Source organism: Podarcis raffonei, chromosome 8 (genome assembly GCF_027172205.1).
Source record: "Podarcis raffonei isolate rPodRaf1 chromosome 8, rPodRaf1.pri, whole genome shotgun sequence".
Classification (NCBI taxonomy): domain Eukaryota; kingdom Metazoa; phylum Chordata; class Lepidosauria; order Squamata; family Lacertidae; genus Podarcis; species Podarcis raffonei.
The window spans coordinates 12800463-12817747 of record NC_070609.1 but is presented as its reverse complement, the minus strand read 5'-3'; the positions used below and the strand labels follow the sequence as shown (position 1 = coordinate 12817747).

Genomic DNA, 17285 nt, shown 5'->3' with positions numbered 1-17285 from the left:
ACAGCTAATCCCCGTACTAAGAGACACACAATCTCACTACGTTCTGCTAGGCTCCCTCGGTCAGAGCACAGAAATAAAGTGGTATATAAAAAGCAAAGCAGGCTTAAGTAAGCATTTGGTCATTTATTTGTTGAAACAAAGATTCAACCTCTCTAAGGACAAAGAACGGAAAACCCTGAACAATGAGGTTTTTTAAAAAAAGTTTTGACATTTCCAGCCCATAGGCTGGCTCTCCAGAGCTCTGCTAAACAGTAGTAGGCTGCACTGGGTGCAAATCTCCAAAAAAAGCAGCTACAAATACCCTCGGTGGGTTGCATTTTAGAGCTTTCTTCAATCTTTCCTCTTGATAAGTTGGGTGGGAACCTTTTTACTGTATTTGTTTGATCTTTTGTGATGCCCTTATGATATTGTAAAGCACTCAAATATTTCTTTGAAATATAGAGTGGTATAAACATTTCATAAATCAATAAAATAACTAATCATTACCCATTTGTTCCTTTTTAAAACACTCCTCTTTGCCACTGCAGCTAACAAATATTATTAATTTGATGAATACAGACACAAAACACAGTTTTTATTTGCCACACCAATTTATTTTGATTATGAACAAAGATAAATTTAACCCTATACCATATTATCATGAGATAGAGCTGCCAAGACCCACATTCCTACTTATCTATTCCCTGCATCCCTGCATCCGTTTCACCCTCCATTAAAAGCCAAATAGAGGATTCAGGAGTCCTGTGCAGTAGCTCTGCCTCTCCCACCACCAGGCAAGCAACCTCCACCTCCACTGCTGCAAGAAACAGTGGGAACCAAAAGGAAGAAGACATTGTTTTCTCCTAACTACCCTTCAAAGTTGAGCTGCTCTAGGAGAGGCAGAGTATCACTGCATCGTGCTTTGGTTATAGTGCCTGAAAAGGCATAAAAATGCATTGACTTCTTGGCCATTGCACAAAAGTTTGGTGATGCACAGCCGTAGAAATCCTCTTCGGGAATTGCACTGTCATCTAGTAAAGAAAAAGAGACATTTTCACATGAGTTCCTGGGTAGTAACAGGTGATTTTGTGTGCAGAAGAGAGAATAGGAGCATTTTAATTTTTGTGAAGTGTATTGAGCAAGTATAGAAGGCATCTCAGAATCATACATGAGATCAATTTGACACAGATGCTTAAAATTTAGAAAAAGAAATATCCATTTTTTATTATGTTACAGGGGCCCATCTTCATCAATATTGCTTTCCAGATCGGTGGTCCATGGCTGTCTTTACTTCTTCTAAAAGGTTAGTGAAAACTTTCTTTTAAAAGGCAGTTTTACACATGATTAAACAAACAGATTATTTTGCTTCCTTTCTCATACCCCTACCCCAGAAATATGGTGTCTCATCTATATATATGCAGAACAAAGATAATTTAACGCAGTTATATTTTCAGAAAAAGAGAATTTCACCCTACCAACACATAGTGCATTTTCTGGCAGAAAGCCACCAACAGCGGAAGAGAGCAGCCCACCACCCTGTCTCCACCTCATTGGCTGGCTGTGCTACTTACCATGATCAACAACAAACTCTATGCACTGGGTCTGATCATCATAACACTTGATGGTCTCTGAGCCCTTACAGGCTTTTGAGAAAGAAGGAAAACAGGTCGGACACTCCTGCCCATTTAACTCAGGTTGTTGCACTGTGGAAAACAACCACTAAAATCAACACACGGTTTCGGCCCATTTCTCCACCCTCCCTACCTTCCTTTTGTTGCAGTGTAATAATTTCTTATTACCTTTTCAAAAAATTGATATCTATGCATCAATGCATAATCAATTTTTCAGACTCCCCACCCCATTTTCCATGTTTTTACTTCTTTCCCTCTGCTGCACAATACCTTCTATCGTATATACCAACACATCAATACTTTATTCTTTAATTTCTTATGCTGCTCATGTTTCAAATCCTGCTCGTGAGTTCATCCTACAATAATTCCTTAAATAGCCTTAAACGGGCTTCCATTCTTCCACAAAGCAATCATTCTTAGATTCTCTTATTTTGCCTGTTAATTTGCCAATTCTGCATAATCCATCACCTTACTTATCCATTTTTCTTTGGTGGCAACTTCTACTTCCTTCCATTTTTGTGCATAGAGAATCCTAGCCCCTGGTGTTACATACAGAAACAAATTAATCTTATATTTTTGAACTTCTTTCCCCATAATCTCCAGGAGATTTTGTTTTTTGTATATAATCACTTCAGACATCTTTTTTATCTCATCATATGTCATTTTCCAAAAAAACCTTCACTGCCTTACAAGTCCACCACTTATAAACGAAAGTTCCATGTACCCATTTATACTTCCAACAATTATTTACAACTATTAGCCAATTTGATAAATACCATTTATATATCATTTCCATGTAATTTCCTCTGAGAGTATAACAGGCAGTACATTTCATATCAATTTTTTCCAACCTTTCCCATGCATCCATTTCTATATTATGTGCTAGATCTTTAGCCCATTGCTTCATTGCAGATTTAACCAGCTCATCTTTTGTTGTCCATTCTAGTAACATTTCATACATTTTAAATCATTTTTTCTTTTCCTTAAAGCAGAACCTTTTCAACGTCAGAAATTCAATCCATAAGACCTTTTAATACATGTTTTCAAAAATACACATTAATTTGAAAATATTGGAAAAGTCAGAAGAAATGTGAGCTTGGGTATCACCCATCTCCATTTTCTTCTAACTTTTTCAAACCTGCATTTCCTAAAAAACATGATATGTTTTCCTTTCATGTAAGTCTTGATATCAGGTCCACACATTATACAAACTTCTCCTTATACAATTATTTAAAAATTCTCAATGTGCCTTTATCTTATCATACCACAGGTGAACATACCACCCATACCGATTCCCATATCCTTCCAAATCTAACAAATTTGTATTCTGTAAAGATATCCATTCCTTTAACCAAATCAGACAGGCTGCTTCATAATATAATTTTAAATCTGGCAATGAGAATCCATCTCTTTCCTTAACATCTGTTAGTAGTTTAAATTTGATCCTTGGTCTTTCCCCCTGCCAGATGAATTTCGCTAATTCTTTTTTCCATTGCTTAAAGAAGTCCATGTTACTTATTACCAGAATTGTGTGAAGTAGAAATGACATCTTAGGCAAAATATTCATTTTTATCACCAAGATTCTTCCCAAAAGAGAAAGTTTCATTCTACTCCATCTTCCTATTTCTTGTTTAATCTTACTCCACACATTCAGGGAATAATTTTGAAACAGATTTGCATTCATATTTGTTATCCAGGTATCCAAATATATCACCTTCTTTTCTATCTTAATATAGTTATTTCTTGCAGCTTCTCTTTACCTTGCCGGTTTATATTTTTTAACATTTTAGTCTTATTCTTAGTTATATAAAATTCCTGCTAAATTACCAAACTGCTTTATTACATCCAATACCTTAACCACACTTTCCATCAGGTTTTCCAGGAACAATACCACATCAGCTGCAAATGCCCTCAGTTTGTAAGTTTGAAGGCCCACTTGGAGGCTTCATATATCATTATTTTCTCTGATATCCCTACACACCACTTCTTACCCTATAATAAGCATTAACATTGAAAGCAACCTTGTTTTGTTCCCTTAACAATAATGCATTTTTCTGATAGATACTATTATGTTTGCAAATTGCTCCTTATATATAATGCCTTTATTACGCTCACAAATCTATCCCCAAACCACATTATAACCAGTAATTTCCCCCTAAAACACCAAGAAATATTATCAAATGCTTTCTCTGCATCTAAAACCATAGCTAAGTGCTAATCACTTTTTCTTTTTCAAATACCATTCCATACAATTCTACCTTTATCTTTTAATTCTCGTGTTGGAAGAACTCCTGTCTGATCTTCATGTATTAAGTTTCTTAACACTTGCTTAAGTCTTGCTAATATTGTAGCAAAAAATACATAATCAGAGTTAAGCAGAGAAATAGGTCTATAATTCTCAACTAGAATCTTCTTTTGCTATCAAAGTAATATTGGCATGCTTCCAAGTATCGGGTATCTTCCCTAGTGTCAAAGCATTGTTCGTGATCATCTGTAAAGGTGGTATTAAGTACTTTGTAATAATAAGCAGTTAGGCCTTCCTAATTGCTTGTCAAGGTTGTCTTGTCTTGTCAAGATTAGTAACTTTCAACCTTTTAAATAGCTACCTATTGTCTCTAAATCATCTTTACCACCATGATATCATTTAGAATAATATATGAAGAATTCCATAGTTAATGCTTTTTATCCAGCCCATATATTTCTCCGAATCCTAAGCCTCAGTTCCCTAGTTCTGTGAGAGGGCTGCAACATCTCCATTGTATTCTGTTTCAGGAATTAATTATGCTCACAATACAGATCTAGATATTATCTCTAATGATGAGACAGAGGTGCTGGCAGCTGGGTTATCAAAAGGGAGCAATTTTAGTTGCCACTGTGCAAATACAGTCCAGAGAGACTCCACCCAGTCTGTTGTTAAATATGTATTGTGTTTCATAGTTCAACCTGAGAGGAGTAGGCAAGTAGCAGTATTTTTAGGGAGTGAGTTGTGGAATTGATTGCTGGGTTGTCTATGTGATTAATTTGCCACTTCTATGTTTTGTCCATTGCTTAATATGCACTGTGATTCATCATGCATTATGTATTCTTATATATTGCTTAATACTGTGAAATAGATTTATGTTCACTAGTCTCAAAATCTGTAAAAGATGCAGTTTGCACTCCACCTGTGATATCATCCCTTTGGGTTTAGGATAATTGCACAGGAACACTTGATGTTTCATCGGGACTAAGTAAAAAGATTGTTCACCGTATAGCTGCTTCTTTCTGTAGTATTATTACACATAGGAGGGGGAGCTTTAGCCATGGGGGATCAGGGACACTTAAATAACAAAAGATCCTGGATGGCTTCCTGTGCATTGGCATCTTCATGTAGGAGAGGGAGAATAGGACAGTCATCCATGCTCTTTTCTCAGCCTGCATTAGTTGCTGGTTTAGGCATGGACTTCAAGCTATTCTTTGTCTTTTTCTCCCTTTTATTTGCTTAGGTTAGTTTGGGAGACTTCCCTTCATTCCCTAGCAATGCAAACAGTCTATGGAAGTTAAGCCTGTTATTTAAGACCTTTGCATTCTTAATTGGCTTTTGCTTTCTTGTCCTTTTCACTTTACTTTCTTTGATCTGGGGAGCATTACTGAAAGTTTTCAGCCTCCTGTTCCCCAAGGTCATGGGTGAGGGATCTTGCAACGCCATATTCAAAAAGCCAGGATGTCACCCTGTAGCTGGTGTTCCAGAGGTGGAGTTACTACTAGGTAAACAGTGCTTCCATGTACTCTGGATTCCATCACAGTGTCCCATTGCGCCAGAAGCAGTTTAGTCATACTGGCCACATGATCCGGGAATGTTTAGGGGTATTCTCATTTTCCTACTCATATTGAAATACCGCCCCTCAATGAGGCCAACTTAGATTCACAAACTGTTTAGGGGTATGTGTACCCCTGAATCCCCTCAGAAAAAACTGTGCCAACACCATATTAGAAGGGCCAGGATGCCACAATGTAGCTGGTGTTCCAGAAGTGGAGTTATTTCTAGGTAAACAGTTTTTCCATGCCTTCTGGCTTTGTCAGGGAGAATAGAAACAGATGCATCAAATCAGGCCATAGGGGCGGTGTTACTGCAGCAGGATAGGGAAGGAAACTGGAGACCATGCACCTTTCACTCTAGGAAGTTAAACCGCTTTGAACAGAATTACATGATTTGGGACCGCAAACTGTTAGCGATAGTTGAAGAGTTCAAAAATTGGAAGCATTTTTGGCAGGTGTGCAATGGCAGTTAAAGGTTCACACAGACCATAAGAATCTGGAATACTGGAAAACAGCTCGGCAGTTAAACCAAAGGCAAATCAGGTGGGCAGAATTCTTTGCTGGGTTCAATTTTAAGCTAGAGTATGTGCCAGAAGAGCAAAATGCTCGGGCACATGTGCTGTTGAGAAAGCAGGAGTATTTGGAGGAGCAGTCGCCTCCAACAGTAAGGCACACGTTTGAATCAGAGCAGTGGCAGTGTGCAGCAATGGTAGTAAATGATAGGGAGCTACAGACGTTAACTGCTGATGATGGATATGCAAGGAAGAAGTTAGCTGAACTGAGCCAAGGGAGAAGTAGAGAAGGTGGTTTTGAAGAGAGAGGAGGCTTTCTCTATTACAAGGGGACGCTGTACATACCAGGAGATGAGCTACGAGCCAAAGTTCTCAGGCAGCATCATGATAGCCCCACTGCAGGGCATTTTGGTCACAGCAAGACCATATACCTAGTCACTAGGGAATTCTAGAGGCCCAAGATTAAGGAGGATACCGCAGAATACGTGAGGGGGTGTGAAGTCTGTCAGAGAGCCAAAGGGCAAAAGACAGCCCCAGCTGGGCTGTTACAACTGTTACCCACACCAAGTAAACTGTGGGAAGTGGTATCCATGGATTTTATTACCGACCTGCCAGTGTCACAGAAAAAAAATAGTTATTTGGGTGGTGGTAGATGTGCTGAAAAAGATGGCACATTTTGTACCTTGCTCTAAGATACCTTCCGCACAGGAGACAGCAGGGTCGTTCGTGGATCATGTGTTTAAGTTGCACTGTATGCCATTAAGGCTAATCACGGAAGTCAGTTTACTTTGCATTTCTGGAGGAAGTTAATGCAGTTGTTAGGGGTGGAGGTCAGAGAGGACCAATGCCACCTTGCAACAATACTCGAGGTGCTATACATGCTACCAGCAAGACGATTGGGTAGAGAAGTTGAACCTGGCCGAGTTTGCTGACAACAACACAGTGCACACATCCATGGACATGGCACCTTTTGTGGCGAACTAGGATGTGCATCCCAGGGCCTTTCTGGGTAGGGAAGAGGTGCTGTCAGTACCAGCAGCTGAGGAGTTTGTGGAGGAAATGGAGTACTTGCATAAGATAGTGAAAGAAAACCTGGAAACATCGAAGGCAGCTTACAAAAGGACCTCAGACGCACATAGGCAGGAGGGAGAGAAAATCCAGGTAGGAGACAAGGTGTGGTTGTCCTCAAAGGGGTTGCCGTTCAAAGGGAGGTGCAAGAAGCTAGAGCCAAGAAGGCTGGGGCCGTTTGAGGTGGTGCAGGAGATTAATCCGGTGTCCTTTAGGCTCTGGTTGCCAGAGACAATGAGGATACACCCAGTATTCCACAGGGCTTTGCTGTCTCCATTTATTCCAGCACACAGGTACCAGGGGGAGAGGACGGAACATCCTCCCCCTCCTACACTGGTAACAGGAGAGAAGGAGTACAAAGTTCAGGAAATCTTAGATTCCAGATGGCACAGGAGGAAACTACAATACCTTGTAGCTTGGAAAGGCTTTTCATCAGCTGAGAACTCCTGGGAACTGTTGGAGCATGTCCATGTGCCACGATTGCAGAGGGAGTTTCACAGGAGACACCCCCACAAGCCCAAACCTAGGAATTGGGCAGAGCCAGAGAGTAGTTTGGACAGTGACAAAGAGATAGAGCTACCAGAAGATTTGGACCTCCCCCCTGCAGACAGAGAGGAGGAAGGGGATTTGGGAGGGCTTAGAGACGGAGGGTTATGTCAAGAAATATTTGGAGGAGCAAAGGACAGAAGAGGCAGAACAGGGGCTCGGGGATGCTGAAGAGCCCCGCAACCACACAGAGAAAGAGGTAGCGGAAGAGGGGGTGGAGAGTCGCCAGGGAGAGCAGGGGCTCAGGGATGCTGAAGAGCCCTGCAAGCACCCAGAGGCTTCGGAAGGAAGCTCAGACTCAGGAAGGGAGGGGGCTTTCAAATCAGCACAGACAAGGAGGGAAATGAAACATAAGGATCAAAGATGTCTCACGCAATTCCCACACCTACTTTGTTGGCATGGGAATCATAGGAAGCCACTCCCCAAATCTGACTCAACGGGTTTGGAAGTGTAATTCTGAACTGTAGCTATTTCTTGTATATATGTAATAAAGACTGTAAATACAAAGCTGACTGTGCTGGAGTGTTACTGCGAAGGGGATACACCACCTTTGCAGGCTTCCATCAAAGTGTCTCATTGCACTAGAAGCAGTTTAGTCATGCTGGCCACATGATCTGGAAAGCTGTTGCAGACAAATGTCAGCTCCCTCAGCCTAAAAAAGTGAGGTGAGTGCTGCACTACATAGTTAATTTCAACTGGACTTAACTGTCTAGGGGTACTTTACCTTTACATTTTTCCTTACTATGAGGTATCATGGGGACCACCTTTGGTGTCCTCTAACCAGCTACAGGGAAACTGTGATCTATCTTGGGCTTCATCAAAGATCTCCAGTGCCATCTGTTTGATATCGTTTGTCTAACGGCAACCAAGGAAAACCCTTAAAGCCTCAATGCTATTTATGCTTGAGGATATATACAAACACGCATATACTTACGTTGAAAAAATTTCTTGTAGCAGTCTATAGCATGACAGCAGAACCTGACATCCCGCAAGAAATTATCTTTTCCTGAAGTGAAAATGTAGTTCCCTGAGGTGCAATCTGTAGTACATCCGCCTTCAGTTTCCAACTTTGTAGAGCCATCTGTGAGAGATAATTGGAATACCTAGATCAGCTAAAATTCAAATCATTACTCTCCTGAATGATTTTTTTGCGATGCTCCCTTATAAACATACGTTGTGCAAATGGGTGAATAAAGAAAAAAGAATCTGGCAAGTACTGAATTAAGCAAGCTAATCGTTAAAGTAGTTTCTTCCTGAATCAGTATAAATTACTCTGCCAAACCATGTGAATATTCCAGGATAGTTCTTAGAGAGTGGAGAATACAGTTTTCTCTTTCCTCTAATTTTCTCCTTCTCTTGATCTAACTTCTGACTGCATATCTCAAGGGAATAAATCTTTTTCCATGCATCTTTCTATGGGGAAATGTCTGAATAAGTTTTCCTTTTTCATGAAAAATATTTTTGTAGGTTCAGCTGCTGTCAGATTGTAACCAAAAGGGTCGGGAGTTTTGTGCTGCTTCTATATATTACAGGCCTATTTGACAAGAGGTGGGGTGGCCTGGATCGGGTTGATTCTTTCTGATTGGTTTGAGAATCTCCATTCCATCCCTCCTTTCCAGGAGTGCAGTTTGCAGCCCAGCATGACTGTGGATGGGTTTGGTTTGGTTGTCTGATGGGTTTCTTGCAGACATTCCTGTGCAAGGAGAAACTCAAAAGAACAAGGGAGCCAATCAGCCTGCCTTTTAGAGTACAGAACTAGCTACTTTTGGGTATGGTATGTAGCAAATGTGCTTTCCATAACAGTGAAAAGGACAAATTGTTAGAATCTATTGTGGCCATTGTATGAACAGAAAGGTAATTGGTTTCAACTAGTAAGATTCCTTTGATCCTTTGATTGGTGAAATGAAATCACGTGTAATCTAGAAGTGTATAAAAAACCCCAACATTGATTTGGATGTGGTTCTTTACAGTCTCCTTATTTTTGAGGCTGTGCCTATGCAGATTTGCATTTCATTACAGGCCTATCTTTTCACTTGGAGCCTACATCCTTTCCTTTTAGGTCTCTGGGAGGAAAACCTCCATTCTAAGAAACTCATTTGAAATGTCAGGCGTCTGATAACTGTGATAGAGAGCTTTGTATTTCTTCTTCATTTCTTGATCCTTCACTTCTTTATTTTATTCCTTTCTTATTCTTGCTTCTATGTATCCTTTTTCTTTAGATTAGCTTGGCTTTTATTGTATTTTATGCTGAAAACTTTCAATAAAAATGATTTAAAAATAACAAAAGGCAAAACTAATTGAAACTACCGTATTTTTCCCTCTATTACACGCAGATTTTTTCTCCTAAAAAGTAAGGGGAAATGTCTGTGCGTGTTATTGAGCGAATGTGTGAGGTCCCTGGAGCTGACAAGCGCAAGTGAAGGCAAAAATCAAGCAAATATCAAATCGTCCGGAGAAGGGAGGAAAGCTGCTGCTTTCCTGCATTCTGCCTCAGGGTCTTACTGCCCACCCGCTTCTGTTTCCTTACTGTGTTTGCTCAAACGGAACAAAGAGCAGAGAAAACCCCTCCCCTCCAGGCAAGCAGAGCGTCTAATTCCTCTCCGTGCGTCTGGGACTCGAAGGCAACATGCAGGTTGGGGGGGGGAGAGAAAGAGAGAGAGCTGGCTGGCTTGTGGGGGGGGACTTTTGCCTGCCTTTCCTCCCTCCGGTAAAACCCCTCTCCTGCATTCTTAGCCAGCTGCTTCTCTGCACACCCCTCTCCTTGTCGCTTCTATGTTTTTCCTTCCCTCCCTACTTAAAACGTGGTTCCAATCACGGATCCACATGGATCCTCAGGATCTTTGCATTGAGTCACCCCAAATTCACCATCAGATCACATAGCAATGATCTGATGCAAAAACAGGGCTGCAATGGTGCAAAAACATGGTTACAAAGCACGGATCCACATGGATCCTCAGGATCTTTGCAATGGGTCACCCCAAATTCACCATCAGATCACATAGCATGTCCATGGCTACAGCCTGCACCAAAAAAATCACGCACCCACTGTTGCCTGGGGCTGCAATGGTGCAAAAACGTGGTTACAAAGCATGGATCCACATGGATCCTCAGGATCTTTGCATTGGGCTACCCCAAACTCACCGTCAAATCACATGTCTGTGGCCGCAGCATGAAGCACAAAAATGATACATCCACTGTTTCATTCAGAATTTTTTTTTCTTGTTTTCTTCCTCTAAAAACTATGTGCGTGTTATGGTCTGGTGCGTGTTATAGAGCGAAAAATACGGTAATTAGGTTTTGGTTTCCGGCCTGACATCATGGTCATGGTGGTTGAGCTCTTCTGCCCTCCAGGGCCGGGTAGCTGCCTGGACAGGGGAAAGCCAGGATTTATGAGGTAAAATTCCTGGCAATGCTTCCCAGGGGTCTGGGGAGTGCACGGTATCCCACGGTGTCACTTAAACTCATATCTCCCAGCTTGAAAGGCAGTGCGGGTGCAGCCTGGGAAATGTGTCCCTGCCATGGACAAACCTCCATTTCTGGCATGATCTGTGATCAGTTCCTCAAGAATTCGGAATATTTCATTAATTATGGGGCACTCCTGTAATGACATATGGTAAAGGGCTGCAACTAATCAGCTGCCAAAAGGACTGGACTTGAGCCCTGAAGTTATCTTAATGATTTTCAACAAGCGCAAAAAGACTTACAATAGCCAGAATGGGAGGGGAGGCAAAGCAATGTTTACTCTGAAGGTTTCTAAATGGCTCCCCCCCCCCCCCGTTGACCTTTCCTGCAACACGAAAGAATAATGTGCAGACATTTAGAGGTTATCTGTTATCTGGAGGAAGAGAGAGAACCAATGATTTTTGCCCAAATAAGGGTTTTACAAAAAAATATATATCTTCCCCTCTCGACTGAAGAGGAATGAATTTTATATACAGTTTCTTTGAACTGTATGAAGAAAGAGTGGATGAGAGAGTGGTTTCCTAAGGACTGCTACTGTATTTTTCGCTCTATAACATGCACCTGACCATAACACGCACATCGTTTTTAGAGGAGGAAAACAAGGGGGGGGGATTCTGAATGAAACAGTGGGTGTATCATTTTTGTGCCTCATGCTGTGGCCACAGACATGTGATCTGATGGTGAATTTGGGGTGACCCAATGCAAAAATCCTGAGAATCCCTGTGGATCTGTGCTTTGTAACCACGTTTTTGCACCATTGTGGCCCCAGGCAACAGTGGGTGCGTGATTTTTTTGGTGCAGGCTGTAGCCATGGACATGCTATGTGATCTGATGGTGAATTTGGGGTGACCCATTGCAAAGATCCTGAGGATCCATGTGGATCCATGCTTTGTAAACACGTTTTTGCACCATTGCAGCCCCAGGCAACAATGGGTGTGTGATTTTTTTGGTGCAGGCTGTAGCCATGGACATGCTATGTGATCTGATGGTAAATTTGGGGTGACCCAATGCAAAGATCCTGAGGATCCATGTGGATCCGTGCTTTGTAACCACGTTTTAAGTGGGGAGGGAAGGAAAAACACAGAAGGGACAAGGAGCACAAGAGGGGTGTGCAGAGAAGCAGCTGGCTAAGAATGCAGGAGAGGGGTTTAACAGGAGGGAGGAAAGGAAGGCAAAATTTTCCCCTCACCCAACCACCCAAGCCATCCCTCCCTCTCCCTCTCTCCCACCTGCATGTTTTCCGGCTGCCTGCGAGTCCCTAAAATGCTTCCCTGGACGCAGCAGCACCGGACCACGGAGAGGAATTAGAAGGAAGGACGCAATCCTTTCTGTTCCCCTCTGCTTGCCTGGAGGGGAGGGGATTTCCCTGCTCTTTGTTCCGTTTGAGCAAACATCAACCAAAACATAAGGGGGTGGGCAGTAAGACCCTGAGGCAGAATGCAGGAAAGCAACAGCTTCCTCTCTTCAGGCGTCCCTCCTCCCTGACGCACGCGCGATCAGATTTTTGCTTGATTTTTGCCCCTGCACTCGGGCCAGTTGGCTCAAGGGAACATACATTCGCTCAATAACACACACAGACATTTCCCCTTACTTTTTAAGAGAAAAAATCTGCGTGTTATAGAGAGAAAAGTACTGTAATTAGACTTCCCAGGAGTTTATAAATATGATTTTGCTTTTTAACTGCGAGCTGTGGAAAACAATCCCCAGGATTTTAATGGCAGAGAAGGCATCTTTTCGGGAGTTATTTATAACTCGGAACGTCCTTGAAAAATGGAAGGGATGTTTTCAAAGGAATGGAATGGACTGAGAAAGTTGGCAATTAATCTCTCTCCACTCTAAGTCTGTGAACAGACTTCTGAAAAGGCTGCACATGTGAGATGGTTATTTTATATGTTTGGAAAATATCAATGGTGCTGTGTGTAAAAAACCCAAGAATGTTAGCTAGGGAAATGGATTACGACTAATAGAAGGAGGTGATTAAAAGAGAAGAATGAATGTGGCAATATCAGGAAGCAATGGACATATGTTTGTGAAAGGAGCAGGAAACCTTTTTTGTAAAAAAAAATTGTATTAAATTTAAATGATCTGGATTGATTTGTTAAAATTCTGAAAACTAATAAAAATTAATTTAATTTTTTGTTAGCTTTTACTACTGTAACTACTGTTTGCTGGATCAGCCTATTCTTGCAACTCCCCCCCCCATGAAATTTAGTTCATTTTCCTTTTCTTGTTTTTACCCTGAACCTGATTTGATTTATAGATTAATAGCTCCTGTAAAAGTAGCAAACAAGGTTCCGATTCAGTGTCACACCTCATCCATATCTTAGTGATGTTCCTTTCTTCAACTTGATTCTGTATATTGATGACTTTTGTAAAACAAATGACCGTGATAAATTCATGTCTGGTTATGTTGTGGTATCTGACTATGAAATTCTTCAAGTTTATTTCCTTTCAGATATTAAAAGGTGCCCAAATTCCTGAGGTCATCACTTCTATTCATGCCTACACCAAGCCTGGAGAATTGTTTATCTCCTGTGATACTGTACCATTCTGTGTGCCAAAATGTGGGGGGAGATTAATTTTCTTATTTCTGTGGATTTTTCTATACATACTTTGGTTCCTCATTTATTCCCTTTTTCTATATCTTAAAATGAAAATATTTTGCTTTTAGGAAATAGGAGAGCCAAACATGCAGCTCCTCTTGGCTCTGTTCCTGGCTGTTTCCTGATTTTTTAATACTTTATAACTAAAAAGATTTCTATTCCTTAGTGATTGCTGTTTTCTCCCCCAAAGGGAAAAAATAAAGAAAATGCTGTTGTTAATTTAGTCCTAGTGATGTTTATGTCAACCTAAATGTTATTCCTGCTCTTGGTTCATAAGCATGCTCAGGTGTCTCATAGGCCACAAGAGTGGGAAAAGGGAGAAAATGATAAATATTGAATATTGTTGTGCGTTATGCTGGGTTTGTCAATAGATGCCACATAACACAAGGTAATTTCTTGGTTTTGCTAATTACATTAGTCAAGGCAGGGTAAATTGTGTGCAGTGTGCAAGTTATGCCCCTGTGTTCATCCCAAATAAAATCTTAAATTGTGAGTTTAATAAAATCACTGCAAACACCACCCATAAACCAAACATAGGTCCCATAAAATACTTTTCAGGGTGGCATAAGTAGCACAGTCATTCCATGTTATCCAACCATCATATGGTTGCTGCAAGCTGGAAAATATTGAGATGTCACTACTGGATATGTGGGGAGTGAGTCTGAGTATTTCCCCCATATTGATTGGCATTTGTTATGTAAAGTAGGTACTTCTACCTGTGTGAGTATAAAATATTCTGCCCTAAAATGAATATGGAATCATTCCCTTCCAAAAAAAATGGGGGAACGATAGAGAAAATATTAATTTCATGGAACTGTATCATTTGGATTATTCCATATTCCTTTAAGCCTAGAACCTATGGTTTTCTGGGAGACATACCTCCAGTCTATGAACCCTTTCAATTTTCCCAACAATGGGATTGGAAGCCCCTTTCCCCAAAAACATCATGCCATCTGGAAAGACTGCAATCTTTGTCCCTACACCCAGCTCAGGGGATCAGGGAGAAGAGCAACCCTTACCAGTAGCTTCTTGGGGTTTGCTAGATGTTGCCATAGGTGAACTCTAACGTTGGTCATTCCCAACTGTCTTTCTACCAACAGGAGGACTGGTTGATCAATGGTTGAACACATATCTTCTTGTATTCATCACTGGCTACACACTTGACCACTGCATCACTTGTGTTTGAACCCACAAAGAGTAGACTCTGATTATGTTGGGTACTAATGAGTGGAGAGTGACCTGCCAGTGAGGTATTGTTACTTAGGATTTGGCCATTGGGAAAACCAGTTGGTGATGGAGCTGTGAGGCAAAGGCCGGAGAAAGATGAGGCCTGAATATTCATGCATAATGTATGCATGAATCCCTATCTCACACACAGTAATCAGGTGGCAAAGCTCAGAAGAGGTTGCCAGTGGTTCTCCAAGGCTAAGAGGCTGCCCTATGGAAAGGTGTGCGGGAGGCTGCACACTTTATTAGTTATTGACATGGAAAAGAGCCATCTCACTGCCTGCTTCCCAACACTGGAAATCCTTCCCAGGAGAATTCCTCCCTTCTTGTCCTTCTCCTGGCAGGTGAAGACCTTGTCCCAACAGGCTTTTGAGGAATTACTGTTTTTATTGAAAAGGTTGATACCACTTTTATTGTAATCATTGATACATTTTACACATATTTTATATAGTTTTAATTCTACTAATATTTAATTAATTGTTGGAAAAAAAGAATTTCTCAACACTGGGTGAGATCCGCATTCTGTCCCCCACCCCCCGGATATGTCAGGGTCCAAATGATGGACCCACACACTCAGGTTTAATCTGACAGAAAGGATTTATACTCACTAAATCTTCTGCCAATAACACGAAAAAAGCAACTTCCACCTTTGGAAGTTTCACAGGTGCCTTGTGAAACACTGTCATTTAGTTTCTTTACTTTACATTTCTCAGCTGTCACTGCAGAGACAAAAGAAATATTCAGCACCAAATACATCAGTTCCTCAGGCATTGAGAAATGGAATCTACATTCCCACCTGGATACAATCTTCCAAGCCGGACATGAGCAACCTTATTGGTCTCAGGATCCACATGTAGTGGTGGGTTGATGTAGGTATGCACACTGACACATATCTTCCCCCTATCTCACACACAGGAACATCTCCAGACAGAAAGATGGAGAGACACACAGTCTTCATCCATTTTACTATTATGAATGCATACATTAAAGCAGGGATGTCCTCCCCCACAACACACAATGAGGTGCACAATGGGATTTTAGCAGTCCCATTGCATACTTTCACAGGCAGCACACATGTTGTATGTGAAGAAAGCCAACCTCATGAAACAGAATTACACTCCACAAAGCTGTCTTCCAAAATTTGGAGTCCATATTCTCAGTATTCCAATATCTTTAGCTTCCTTTATCCTTCCTAGAGCCAATATCAGTTTGCCTTCTCTAGCCCGCTTCATATCCCCTCCCACATTTGAAAAAGCAATTCAAGATTGCGGCTTCCTACTCACCTTCAGAAAGGATGGCCAAGAAGAGACAAATACTCAGGAAGATCTTCATAGTGCTGGAGAGATCAAAAGCTAAGGAGAACTCAGTTCAAAGAATCAGGCAACTGATGGAGGAAGAGGCTGCCTTGGAGGATTTATAGGCTAAGAAGAGGAGCCCTAGGCAGAACTGGTCCAGTGAGGGGGTGGGAAATGATGACAGTAAAGATTGCATGCTTTCCCAAACTTCTTGTAATTTTATATTGGAACACAAAGCATGGAGTAGAAATTGCATTAAGTCATTTTGGGGAACTGTATGAATTTCTGACAGCTGCCTCTTCTTTTGCATTCTCAGGGATAAGAAACATATATTTTAAATCCTTAAATCACCTTTGGAAAGCCCATGAAAATTCACCAAATAACTTTCCAGTCTATCCCACCCCAATTTCACCACAATGGGAGCCACTCTTACGGAACCACGCTTCTTCAGAAAGTACACTGAATGAACACCCCTTTGAGACAATTGGAGTTTGACTGCTATTAGAATATTTCCTTCTAGGTTCAAGTGGCTAGAACACACATCATCTTGGAAATACTGAGCAAAGAATTCAAAGGTGTTAGTTACATAGTATAGCCACTCATGTTGTTTATGCACAGCAAAATAATTTCCCTACCTTCATTAATCGCATCATGACTTCACTAATACAAGGCAATATTTTTAATGAGGAATGCTGAGTCATACCAGGAATTTAGTTATCTTAATAATAATAATAATAATAATAATAATAATAATAATAATTTATTTATACCCTGCCCATCTGGCTGGGTTTCCCCAGCCACTCTGGGTGGCTTCCAACAAAATATTAAAATACGATTGTCTATTAAACTTTAAAAGCTTCCCTAAACAGGGCTGCCTTCAGATGTCTTCTAAAAGTCTGGTACAGTGGTACCTCAGGTTACATATGCTTCAGGTTACATACGCTTCAGGTTACAGACTCCGCTAACCCAGAAATAGTACTTCGGGTTAGGAACGTTGCTTCAGGATGAGAACATAAATCGTGCTCCGGCGGCACGGCAGTGGCAGCAGGCCCCATTAGCTAAAGTGGTGCTTCAGGTTAAGAACAGTTTCAGGTTAAGTATGAGCCTCCGGAATGAATTAAGTACTTAACCCGAGGTACCACTGTAGTTGTTTTTTTCTTTTAC

At 41.1% G+C, this 17285-nt stretch overlaps 1 protein-coding gene across 1 annotated transcript; it reads right to left on the bottom strand.

The window, feature by feature from the left end:
- Positions 1–620: 620 nt before the first annotated feature.
- Positions 621–16423, bottom strand: LOC128419123 (uncharacterized). The gene is made up of 6 exons (XM_053399483.1): positions 16110–16423; positions 15435–15545; positions 12226–12462; positions 8469–8615; positions 1551–1682; positions 621–1010 (listed from the first exon to the last, which is right to left on the bottom strand). Exons 1-6 carry the CDS (start codon positions 16156–16158, stop codon positions 847–849), a joined length of 840 nt encoding a protein of 279 aa, XP_053255458.1. The 5' UTR covers positions 16159–16423; the 3' UTR covers positions 621–846.
- Positions 16424–17285: the final 862 nt, after the last annotated feature.

Excerpts from the sequence above, each read along its gene's own strand:
- LOC128419123 (XM_053399483.1), bottom strand. The coding sequence starts at position 16,158 with ATGAAGATCTTCCTGAGTATTTGTCTCTTCTTGGCCATCCTTTCTGAA. Across the intron at positions 15,546-16,109 it reads CTTGGCCATCCTTTCTGAAG|TGACAGCTGAGAAATGTAAA; the intron begins GTGAGTAGGAAG and ends TTGTCTCTGCAG. Across the intron at positions 1,683-8,468 it reads CTACAAGAAATTTTTTCAAC|TGCAACAACCTGAGTTAAAT; the intron begins GTAAGTATATGC and ends TGTTTTCCACAG.